The sequence below is a fragment of the Phacochoerus africanus genome, chromosome 16 (assembly GCF_016906955.1).
Source record: "Phacochoerus africanus isolate WHEZ1 chromosome 16, ROS_Pafr_v1, whole genome shotgun sequence".
Taxonomy (NCBI): Eukaryota; Metazoa; Chordata; class Mammalia; order Artiodactyla; family Suidae; genus Phacochoerus; species Phacochoerus africanus.
In genome coordinates this window covers 5936811-5949220 of record NC_062559.1, presented here as the reverse complement: position 1 = coordinate 5949220, position 12410 = coordinate 5936811, and the positions used below count along the sequence as shown (strand labels likewise).

The following is a 12410-nucleotide window of genomic DNA, read 5'->3' as shown; positions in this document are numbered from 1 at the left end:
ACAGTAGTCTGCCAGTTTTCTACTCTACAGCATGGTGATCCAGTTACACATACACATATGCATTCCTTTTCTCACACTATCATGCTCCATCGTAAGCGACCATAGTTCCCAGGGCTACACAGCAGGATCTCATTGCTCATCCATTCCCAAGGCAATCGTCTGCATCTATCAACCCCAAGCTCCCCATCCACCCCACTCTCTCCCCCTACAATTTCTTTTTCTTTTTCATGGCTACACCTGCAGCATATGGAAGTTCCCAGGCCCACTGGGGGCTGCAGCTGGAGCCAGAGCCATGGCAAAACCAGATTCAAGCCACATCTGAGACCTATGCCACAGCTTGCGGCAACACTGGATCCTTAACCCACTGCTTGAGGCCAGAGATTGAACCCGAATCCTCACAGAGACAAAGTTGGGTCCTTAACCCACTGAACTCCCCTGAAGACTCTACAACTTCTTGCAAGCAAAATTTGTCATGTAATAAAAAATTACTAGATAAACGAAAAACAAGACAATAGAAAGAGACCCACAGTTAAGCTAGATATTGAAATCACCTGACTTTAATATGATCAACATGTTCAAGAAAATAGAGGAAAAGATGAAGAATTTTACTTGAGTGTTGAAATCTGGGAAAGTAAAGCAAATGGAAGTTCTAGAGCTAAAAAGGACAATAAATAAAATTATGAACTCAGTATATTAGACACGATAGAAAACAGGGCTTTCTAAGGCACAGAAAGAATAAGTTGAAAAATATGGAAACAAGCATTAGAGCCATGTGACACTAAGAAAAGGTGAAACATCTATGCAATTGGTTTCCCAGGAAAATAGAATGGGGCAATGCTGGAGGATAAAAGCCAAGAGTTTCCCCAAACTGAGGAAACATATCAAACCATAGATTCAGGAAACTATGACTCCTAAGCAAGATAAACACAAAGCCAGCCACACCCAGCACATCATAGCAGGACTGCTGAAAACCAAAGATAAAGATAAAATATTAAGAGGACCCTGGAAAAAAAAAGATACATTACCCCGGAAGATTGTCAGCTGACTTTAGAAACAACGAAGCCAGAAGACAATGGAATGACAAATGTGATGAAAGGGAAAAGAACCTGCTAAACATTCCCCAAAGTTTTAGGCAATAGGTTGGATTTAGGATACAGGGATGGTGAAGATTTCTGATTTTCTTTTCTTTTTTTCTTTTTCTTGTCTTTTGTCTTTATAGGGCCGCACCCACGGCATATGGAGGTTCCCAGGCTAGGAGTCCAATCGGAGCTGTTGCTGCCAGCCTACGCCACAGCCATAGCAACACCAGATCCTCAACCCACTGAGCACGGCCAGGGATGGAACCCGCAACCTCATGGTTTCTAGTCGGATTCGTTTCCACTGTGCCACGATGGGAACTCCTGATTTCATCTTTTTTTTTTTTTGTCTTTTTGTCTTTGTTGTTGTTGTTGTTGTTGCTATTTCTTGGGCCGCTCCCGCGGCATATGGAGGTTCCCAGGCTAGGGGTTGAATCGGAGCTGTAGCCACCGGCCTACGCCAGAGCCACAGCAACGCGGGATCCGAGCCGCGTCTGCAACCTACACCACAGCTCACGGCAACGCCGGATTGTTAACCCACTGAGCAAGGGAAGGGCCCGAACCCGCAACCTCATGGTTCCTAGTCGGATTCGTTAACCACTGCGCCACGACGGGAACTCCGATTTCATCTTTTTAATTGTCTTGCATAACGTGATTTATAAGTTATCTGGAATTAAGTAAAAAAAAAAAAAAAAAAAGAATTATTCTAGCACTCCAGAGAAGTTTCTCAAACCTTAGGCCTACAGCAAGGATGAGCTACTTTCTTGCCTCCATCTTTACCTTAGTTTTCATTCACCCTTGAACTTAAAATCACAAAACCAACATTGTATATAGAATTCTTTTTAACATTAAAATTGGGTTAAACACAACAGGAGTTCCCGTGGTGGCTCAGCAGGTTAAGAACCCAACATAGTATCCATGAAGATACAGGTCTGATCCCTGGCCTTCCTCAGTGGCTGCAAAGGATCTGGTGTGGCTGCAAACTGTGGTGTAAGTCACAGATGCAGCTCTGATGCCACCCCTAGCTCCATATGCTTCACGTGCAGCTATAAAAAGAAAAAAAAAAATGGGCTCAGAGTTCCCATCGTGGCTCAGCAGTAACAAGCCCGACCAGTATCCGTGAGGACTCGATCCTGGCCTTGCTGGGTGGCTTAAGGATCTGGCGTTGCCGTGAGTTGTGATGTAGGTCACAGGCATGGCTTGGATCTGGCGTTGCTGAGGCTGTGGCTGTGGCCGGCAGCGACAGCTCCAATTCAACCCCTAACCTGAGAACCTCCATATGCCGCAGGTACGGCCCTAAAAAAAAAAAAAAAAAAAAGGTCAAAGAGTAGAACACAGCAAAATTGTCCTAACCTTAATTCCATAGTGCTGATACCATGATTCGGTTCACTTGAGCATCTGGGCCCTTATTTCTTTTTCTTTTCAATGTTAGCACATTGCCTATGCATCTTTTGGGAGACAGATGAGTGGACTATTTATATTAAACATTTGAACGGAGATCCAAAACCAGGACACAGAACATGAGGACTTCATGCTTCTAGAATATTCTACCCAAGTTACAGGTGAGCAGGCCAGCCCCTTTCTCAAAATATCTGAGATCCATTCTCTCAGGCTCTGTTTCCTGAGCAGCAAGGAACTCTCTCACCTGATCTTTTCATAACTTCTTTAGCTTCTGTCCTCTCCAAGGGTAACTGAAATGATCTATTCCCAGTCAGATGGGAACACACCTCCCTGTCCACCTGCTTGTTTCCTCTGTTCCTTCTATGTTCTTCTCGCCCAACCAAGATGCTGAATCAAATGGCTCCAAATATCAGCGAAACTGAAAACCCACCAGACTAAAAGTATCAATCGCCATTCAACCCCCATCCCAGTTTACGACCACTCTCCAGAAATGTCCATTTGTAAATAGAAAAATCAAGAATGAAGTTATTTTCCTTTTAAATCAGTTTTCGCATCTGTAAAAAAAAAAAAATAGGTCACCTCACAACTTATCCCAATGAACGTATATTGTTCTGATCAAAGCAACAATAAATAAAGCTGCACTGCCAAAACTTCCTGTTTCTTTTCAGTTTTTCTAGCAAGAATTGATAACAGTCAGCACGAAATTTCACTGTCATGCAAAGGATATTTAAGGATTTTCTGGTTTTACGCCAACGGAAGTTAAATCAGTTATGTAGAAGTTCCTTGGTTCTTTATCACCACAAAACCTATCACAACCAAAACACAAACACAAATTCAGAATTCTTCATCTCAAGAAATTGCACTTGAAGCCACTAAACGCCAGTATTAGGAATAACAGAAAGGGGGCAAGTTAATAAGATATACTAAGAATAATAAAAGTTGAATTATTGGGTCAAAGAGAATATGCATTTTTTTTTTTTTTTTCGTTTTTGGCCACCCCACGGCATGATCAGATCTGACCCGCAGTCTTGACCCAAGCTGAAGCTGCAGCAATGCGGGATCCTTAACCCCTGTCCCCAGTACGGACTAGGTATTGAACTGGAGTCCTAGAGCTCTCAAGATACCACCAGTCTTCTTGGGCCACAGCAGGAGCTCCTGCCTTTTCATTTCAATAGATTCTACTATATTGGCCTCTTAAGAGTTGTATCAATTTAATCTCTCGCGAGTATGGTAAGAGGGTGCTTATTTCCAAGTAATCTTGCCATCATCATGTGGTATTCATTTTTTTTTCAGTCTGACAGGTAAAAAAAATGGTACTTTGGTATAGTTTTATTCATATTTAATATCTTATAATGAATGAGGTAATTTTTCATATACTTATGAACCATTTATATTCCCTTTTCAGTGAATTGTATTTTAAGAGCTTTTGCCCAGTTTTCTATTTTGGCCTTTTTCTTATCAAATTGTAAGAGTTCTTTACATACTAAAGAGATTTCTCTTTGGTGTTAATTGGCACTATTTCCCTCCATTTTGCCATTTGTCTTTTGCCTTGACTAAGAAATTGATTTGACCCAAGGTAAAGAACTTAATTTCAAAGATTTTCTAAGTGTTGGTGTACTCAAAGGAGGCTAGGGAGCTAAAAGTTCCTTGTAGGAAAGATACAGAAAATTGCCAGCTTCCTATGCACTGCTAGGCAGGTGAACAATGCCTGCAAGTCAGCAGAATAAAAAGAGGAACAGAAGTTGCTCCCGGGTTGTGTGCGGTGTCCTCCTGGCAGGGGCCAGGTACACTGGCACACATGGCACCCTGGGAACACTTTCTCTTCCCTAAAATGGATTTAGGTGCATATTCTACCCAAGGTTTCCCCCCAGAGAATGGAAAGTTACCAGGAGAGGTTCCGCCTCACCCTTTAGCTTGCTGCTTCAGGTGTTACTCTAGTCCCATTTTGGGAAAAGTGACGGTGCTAATCCTCTCCTGGGGGCTGCCCCGTGCAGTGAGAGGGACAGGTCCTAGCGCAGCAGTGATATTATCATGCTGGTTGAAGTAGAGGCTGGGAGCCTGCCCAGGTACCCAGGGCTGGAGCTTGGCTGCCAGGGGCGGGACCCACGCGGTCAAGCCCGACCCCGCCGCGGTACTAGAGCGGGTCCAAGGATGGGCTTTGGAATCGGGAATGGAAGGGCCAACAGCTTCATCCGAGCAAACTTCTGGGGTCTGATCTGGACCCTAGCTTCCATTCCCGGATTCTAAGCATCTTTGAGCTCTGCCAGGACCAGAGCGCAGCCCCTCTCACCCCGCCCCAGGCTCTGCGCTCGTTCTCAGAGCAGTTCACACACTGCCCTGAGTTTGTTTGCACACTTGTCTCACTTCCTAGACGCATGACATAGGCCAAACCATAGGTTTCTGCGTATTTACCACAGCGGTGAGCAGAGTGCTCCGGCGGCAGGCGGATCTCCACACATCAGGCGGTCGACAGCGTGTGGAGACCGGCGTGGCAGAGGCCCCTCGGGGAGGGAAGGGCGAGGGCGGCGGGGCCGGGAAGTTCACCGAAGGGAGGCCCCGGCGGAGCGAAGGGGGCAGGATGAAAAGCCAGACTTGAAGGGGCTCAGCGCTTTCGGCCCGGCCCAGAGCTGGGGGCGGGGCGGACCCGGCGGCAGAAGGTCCAGACCCTCCTTCCGGGGGGAAATGGGCTTCCTGCAAGGTGCTCTGGCCTCTTTCGAGGCTTCTGGAGAAAGGGAGCCAGGTTCAGTTTCCTCTGAAGTCTGGCCACTTGGGCCAGACCAGCGGCCCCGCCCGCCACCGCTTCGGCCCTCCGGGAGCGGCCCCGCGGTCTCCACAGTTCCGGGAGGAGCCCACCCTCAGCTCCCGTGTGGGGACTTCCCGCCAGCCCCGCCCTGGGCCTTGGGCAAGTCCCGGGGCGGTGGGGGAGGCCCGTCCCAGCTCACTCGGGTCCGCCCTGGCCACGCCCATCGCCCTCCCCTCTGCCCCGCCCACATCTGCCCTCAGCCGGGGTCCTCACCCCAGCCGGTCCCATCCTGGTCCCGCCTTCGCCACGCCCACGGCCCACCCACAACTCCACCCTCCCCTGCCTTGGCCCCGCCCACAACCCCTTCTCGCGGCCGCGCGGGGGCGGGGCGGCCCGGCGTCCGGGGCGGCTGCGGCGGCGGGGGCGGGGCCGGCCTCACCCCGGAATGAAAATAAACGGCGGCGTCCGTCGCATCCGGGCACTCGGCGGGTCGCTGCTGGCGCGGTTGTGTCGCAGGTGAGGAGACGGCGGCCGAGCGTTCACTCTCCGGCGTGTGTCTCAGCGGTGACCCCGGTCCCCCAGCTCGACGCCGACGCGTTCCCCGCCCGAGTCGGGCGCGACTGCAGCGGCGGGCAGTGGGCGCCCTGGGCCGAGGCTCGGCCGGAACCGGGGGCTGCGGGCCGGGGCTTCGGGGGTTCGGGACGCGCCGGCCGTTCGTTCGTTCGCCGGGCGCAAGGTTTGCTCTGGGTTGGGCAGGGGTGGTGGGTATTTTTTAAAAAAGATTAAGTATTGCTTTTGGAGGGAGACAGAAATAAAGAAAGAAATATATATTTAAGTTAATCTAATTAGCCCTACAAAAAGCTTGAATCGTAGGACTGTTATTTCAAATATGCCATTTGGGGTTTATTTGCAATCAAAGACAGATTTTCTTTGCTGTTTAATGAGGAAACACGGTTTATTTTCTTCAGCCTTGACGATCGCATTCTGTTATTTCTCAACTGCTTCCCGTACGCTTTTTAAATTCAAGATTATGGTGTTAGTCTGCCTAAGAGAAAAATTAGTGGATTTTGAATATATGTATATATATGTCATGCATTTCAAAAGCTGTGGGTAAAGGTCGCATTAATGAATTTATTACAGAAATGAAAGTGAAATGATAAAGGAGTGGATTATATCCTTTCACTTTCATTTTAGAGCAATAGTATTAATGAATTTCTGCTTTTGAGGGGGGAGGGGCCGTGATACTGAACATTTTATGGCACGCATGGAACTTTCAGTTCTCCAGTTAAAATGGAAAACTGATTTATTAGTCTTTTCCCCCTTTTGATTTGATTTAAAATATATATCCTCGTTTATTGTGCTGCCTGTAACCCCTATAACTAGAAGTTTTGTAAGTTTCAACATAGTGGTTTAATCTTTTTTCCAAACATTAAGTGGGGGGACCTAGACCCTCCTTGCTGTTTATTTACAAGTGGGTGGAGTGTGGTCTACACACCTGGTTTAATCTTTTTTCCAACCCCTAACTGGTGGGACCTAGACCCTCCTTGCTATTTATTTGCCCCTGGGTGGAGTGTGGGCCACACACTAGGTTTAGGAAACCCTTTGAAAGTTATATTAGGAAGTTGCTTGGACGGAATGGCAGAGGGTTCTGCATTGAACCTTCCAAATAGCTAGGCTCCTGTAAATGCCCTGGTGAAATGGTCCCCACCCTCCACCCCCACACATGCAAGTGACATTTTACTCAAGATTTCTGAAGATATATGAGTAGGGAACTAACTTTGTGACGTCATGTCAGTTAATTGTGTTTGAAAAGCTAATTCATATAAGTACTAATAGGCTTTTCTGTGTAAAAGGCCATTTGTTAGTGCTTGAAAAACCTGGGGTTCTCTCATAGGCTACCCGGATGCTCCCAGCCCCCTCTTTGACAGCTTTATTCCTTTTTTCTTCCATATCATTACCCTCTTTCTCACCCCCAAGTTGATGTAAAATTAATTTGAGCTTTCTTTTAAAACACTTGTTTATGGAATACACTTAAGTTATCAAACTTGACTTAAATATCAGATGAGGAGGAGTGCCTGTCATGGCGCAGCGAAAACGAATCCAACTAGGTACCCTGAGGTTGTGGGTTCTATCCCTGGCCTTGCTCAGTGGGTTAAGGATCCGGCGTTGCCGTGAGCTGTGGTGTAGGCCAGTGGCTACAGCTCCGATTAGACCTCTAGCCTGGGAACCTCCATATGCCAAGAGTGCAGCCCTAAAAAGACAAAGTTAAAAATAAATGAGTACCCAGATGAATTGGGTTTGGGGGGGGTGGGGGGGGTGGGGGAATGCGGAATACAGGTCCTGAATAGAAAAAAGACAGTTACTCATCTTGGTTACATTAACTCCCCCATCTTTTTTTGCTCTGTAGAACCTGTCTTCATCCTTCAGGAGGTAATGACTTTTTACCTTTCTTACTGCTTGTCTGATTTGGCCGCACTACCCCTGTCAGCTGTTTAATTCTCTAGCAGCCTCACCCACCCCTTAGAGTTTAGCTGTGCTAGGGGAGGATGAGTAGACAACTCCATTGCTGTGTGTGCTGCTTTGGGAGAGTAGTTACATGCTCTGGGCAGAGAAGCAGCCAGGGGTTTTGTGAAAGGAAGCAGAATCCAGTGGTTCAGTGTTAGAGTTAAATCCCAGTGCTAGTTAGGTTGTGGCCGAATTTTTCATCCTTGGCTGAGTCATTTTTACAAATTTGGGCCTTGATTTTCTCAGCTGTAAAAATCAACCAGTATTGATTTGAATCATATATATATATCTGCTTTTATGCTTCTATCCCAAAATATCATGCACAACTTTTCCAGTATTGTAAATATTAAATTTTCAATTTAAAAACTCAGGGAGTTCCCGTCCCAGGCTCACTGCAGTGGATTAAGGATCCGGTGTTGCTGTGGCATAGGTTACACCTGTGGCTCAGATTTGATCCCTGGCTGGGGAACTTCCATGTGGGGGTGGCCAAAAAAGAAAAAAAAAAAATGAAAGGAAGGAAGAAAGGGAGAAAGAAAGAGAACTGTAATCACCTCTGCTACAGGAGTTCCTGCTGTGGTATGACGTGATCAGCAGCGTCTCCGCAGCAGCACCGGGACGCAGCTTCTCTTTATCCCCAGCACGGCCCAGTGGGTCAGAGGATCTGATTAAAGGATCTGGCGTGGCCCCAGCTGCAACTGCTGCTCGGATCTGCTCCCTGGCCTGGGAACCCCATATGCCTCGGGGTGGCCAAAAAAGAAAACTTTGCTGCCTGTTACTTATTTCCATCTGTATTATATTTAGAGAAGTCTGGAGCTAGTTAAAACTGAATCTAAAAGTAATTTAGATTACACTGAAGAGGAAAGAGTGGAGGAGAACTCCTCTTACTCAGAAAACACATCAGTGTATCAGGTAAGTTGTGAGACACTTTGAAGTGTGGCACGAGGTGTTGTTGATGTACTGTTTTCCTTCCAAGGATGGCGCAAAAGAAGTATCTCCAAGCAAAATTGACCCAGTTTTTAAGGGAAGACAGAATTCAACTTTGGAAACCTCCTTATACAGATGAGAATAAAGAAGTTGGTTTGGCATTGAAGGTATTTTTCTTTTAAGACATTAATAATTAGCAGTGTTGTTAAGTCTCCTTGGTAAATAAGATTCTGAAGTCACCAGAAAGTGCCAGGCACAACCATGTAAACCTTTGGCATAACCAAAAACATTAGTCATAAGCAGGTACCTGCATTTTACTAGGAGTTGGCAAGCTTATTGTTGCTTCGGACTTTATTCATATGAGAGCGTTGTCTGATTTTTTTTGGCATCTGCCATTTCTAACACCTTCGTGGTGTTGCTTGCAGTTTTGAACCTGAGTGTCCTGCTAGCGGGGCAGTACCGGGGCCAGAAGGACAGTGTGTTACGTGTTCAGGGTTGGTGTCCCGGAGGGTCCCAGGCCGCCTTGTGAGCGCGGTCTGCTGTAAAACAGTTAACTCCCTTCCCTCAGCTTTGTTTACACTATGACTATCTGTTCCTTCTTCCAAAATATATTTTCCTAATAATCGTGCCTCCGTTTTTTATGGTCTCATCAGAAATGGCGTTATTTTACATAAGTGAAATTTCTAGAAAGTGAAGATTGCCTGCCTTTCTAAGCAGAGGACTGTCAGTCATTTCTAATAGAAATCTATTACATGGGAATGTCTTAGAAGGTACTGCTGCTGTCTCAGTATGAATATATGGAGATGAGTGACGTAGCATTAATCAGGGACTGAGGATTGTCACACGGGTATCAGGTTGTCCTTCGTTGTGCCCTGTGATGTGCTTGGGAGGTGACAGCCCTATCAGGGGCCTAGAGTTTTTCTCTCTCTCCTGTTCCAGACAGGACTCACTTTGTATTTTTTTTTTTTTTTGTAAACCTTCTGCTCTTTCTTGCTCTTCTTTTTTTTTTTTTTTAAATCTATTTTAGGGCCACACCTAAGTTCATACAGAGTATATGGGAACATATGGAGGTTCCCAGGCAAGGGGTCAGATCGGAGCTACAGCTGCTGGCCTACACCACAGCCACAGCAACTCGGGACCCGAGCTGTGTCTGTGACCTACACCGCAGCTCACGGCAACGCTGGATCCTTAACCCACTCATCGGGGCCAGGGACTGAACCCTCATCCTCATGGATCCTAGTCAGGTTTGTTAACTACTGAGCCATGAAGGGAACCCCTGCTCTTTCCTCTGAATTTGCTTGTTATAATCTCTTGACTCAGAAACTAGGTGTGGCATAATCAGAAAGCTTTTTCTGCCTGCTGTTCCTGGCACTGAGCTGCTAAAACCCTCAGAATTTCCCAAGTGGTGAGGGTGACTGGAGGATGTTTTGTTCTAATGAGGCAGCTCTTGGAGGGGCTGGTGGCCTAAAAGACCAAACCGATTAGAAGTGTGGAACTTTCAGCCCTGCCCTCCAGCCTCTGGGGAGGGCAGAGGCCTGGAGATGGAGTTAGTAGTGGTCGGCAGTGTAGCCGGGGCTGCAGAATGGAACCTCCATAAAAACCCTTAAAGGGTAGATTTGGGGAGCTGCCAGAGTGGCAGACCCCAGCTCCACAGGGAAAGAAGCTCCCGCCCTTTGGAGCCTTCCAGACTTTGCCATGTGTGCCTTTTCATCTGGATGTTGTCTGTGTCTGTCATAATCAGCCGTCGTAGGAAGTAGAGCATCTTCCTGAGCTCCGTTGGGTTGTTCTGGCAAGTTACCAAACCTGAAGGGCTGGGGCAGGTAGCGACCCTCGACGTTGTAGCCAAGTCAGACAGAAGGTGGGGTCCTTGGACCCACGCCTGGTGCCTGAAATGAGGCAGACCTGGGGGTTGAGCCCTTGGGCTGTGGAGTCTGATGCCCACACGGATCGTTGGTGGCAGAATGGAATGGAATTGTAGGACATCCAGTTGGTGTCACAACTGGTTGGTGTCAGGAGGGGGAAAAGTCTTCACTAGGTAGTTGTGTTTTCTGGAGAATTACAGAAAGGGTTTTTTTAAAGTGTTTTACTAAAGACCTTCCTGTGTTTTCTTGAGATAAAAATGATGTATGTTCTTCAGTTTAAAAAAATGTGTGTTTGTAATTAACTACAAAAGATAGAAAGAGTATATTTTTAAAAATAGATTGTATGGAGTTTCTGTCATGGCTCAGCAGTAATGAACCCGACTAGTATCCATGAGGCTGCAGGTTTGATCCCTGGCCTCACTCGTTGGTTAAGGATCCAGCATTGCAATTGCTGTGGTGTAGGCCAGCAGCTGCAGCTCCACTTCTGGCCTGGAAACTTCCTTATGTTCTTGATGCTGTGGGTGCAGCCCTAAAAAGACAAAAAAAAAAAAAAAAGAATCGTACGGGAATTCCTGCTGTGGCACAGCAAATTAAGGATCCAGTGTTGTTGCTGCTGTGGCATAGGTTGATGTTGCAGCTCAGATTAGATCCCTGGCTGGAAACTTCCACATCTGTGGGCGCAGCGTAAAAAACAAACAAAAAAACACAAAAAACCCCCATATCACCAATATTGGTGTATTCTTCCAGTCTTTTCCTCTGTGATTATTTTTTAAAATATGTGTTATACATAGACTTATTTATTTAAAAAATAAAATACCGGAGTTCCCGTCGTGGCGCAGTGGTTAACGAATCTGACTAGGAACCATGAGGTTGCGGGTTCGATCCCTGCCCTTGCTCAGTGGGTTGACATCCGGCGTTGCCATGAGCTGTGGTGTAGGTTGCAGACGCGGCTCGGATCCTACGTTGCTGTGGCTCTGGCGTGGACTGGTGGCTACAGCTCCAATTAGACCCCTAGCCTGGGAACCTCCATATGCCACGGGAGCGGCCCAAGAAATGCCAAAAAGACCCCCCCCCCAAAAAAAAAATAAATAAATAAAATAAAATACCGTGATGTTTTGTAACTTTATCTCCTCTATGATGTATGTATACCATCATCTGACCTAATTTCTTCTCACAAGTTATAGAAATGAGAATGCTTTCTGTTTCTTTGCTTTTTTTTCTTGCTCCCACCATATAGTGGTGTTGGACCATTCACTATTCCTAAAATAATTTTGTATATGCTTCAGTCAAATAAGTCACAGCCTACTTTTCTTTCCCCCAGAGTGATCCCAAGTATTTTGACTTTCTCTGTTGGGCCTGTTTTCCCATCCTTTATTTATTTTTTTCTTCTAATTTTTTTTCTTTTTTTTTTTTTGACCGCAGCATGCTGTGGGTTTTTGTGGGATCTCAGTTCCCAGACCGGGGATGGAACCCAGGCTGTGGTAGTTGAAGTGCGGAGTCCTAACCACCAGACCGCCAGGGAACTCCCCATCCTTTCCTTGTCTTTATTTTCCCCTGGATCCTCTCTAAACTCTGCGCTTCTCAAGATGTCAGGCTGCAGTCTGGATTTCACTGTAATAGGGTGGCCCCTGCTCATCAGTCTTTCATGTAATGTTCTGTATTTCACTTTTTTTTTCCTTTTGAGTTGGTACTATGCTGATCTCTGTTTTTTTATTTTTCTTCATAGCACCTTGCTAAGAAGTACTCTGACAAGCTAGAATGTTGTGAAAATGAAGTAGAAAAGATAATAGAAGAAATACGTTGCAAAGCAATTGCGCGTGGCACAGGCAATGAACACTATAAAACAACAGGAATTGCTACAATTGAAGTCTTTTTACCAGCACGATTTAAAAAAGTGAG

The 12410-nt window shown here is 46.3% G+C and overlaps 1 protein-coding gene and 1 long non-coding RNA gene across 3 annotated transcripts in view; one reads left to right on the top strand and one right to left on the bottom strand.

Moving 5' to 3' along the window:
* Window positions 1-1610: 1610 nt before the first annotated feature.
* LOC125117665 (uncharacterized) lies at window positions 1611-5434 on the bottom strand. Of its 2 annotated transcripts, none has more exons than XR_007132682.1 (3): window positions 4890-5429; window positions 2722-3031; window positions 1611-1743 (listed from the first exon to the last, which is right to left on the bottom strand). It is a non-coding gene; the product is annotated as an uncharacterized LOC125117665 (long non-coding RNA). The 2 variants fall into 2 exon arrangements; XR_007132681.1 differs by having other exon boundaries at window positions 1665-1743; window positions 2430-3031; window positions 4890-5434.
* Window positions 5435-5634: 200 nt separating this feature from the next.
* Window positions 5635-12410, top strand: part of NUB1 (negative regulator of ubiquitin like proteins 1) — a 28359-nt gene continuing 21583 nt past the window's right edge. Inside the window, exons 1-3 of the mRNA XM_047763776.1 lie at window positions 5635-5736; window positions 8699-8816; window positions 12238-12405. Coding sequence (XP_047619732.1) covers window positions 5666-5736; window positions 8699-8816; window positions 12238-12405 — 357 coding nt within the window. The 5' untranslated portion in view covers window positions 5635-5665. The remainder of the gene's footprint in view (window positions 5737-8698; window positions 8817-12237; window positions 12406-12410) is intronic.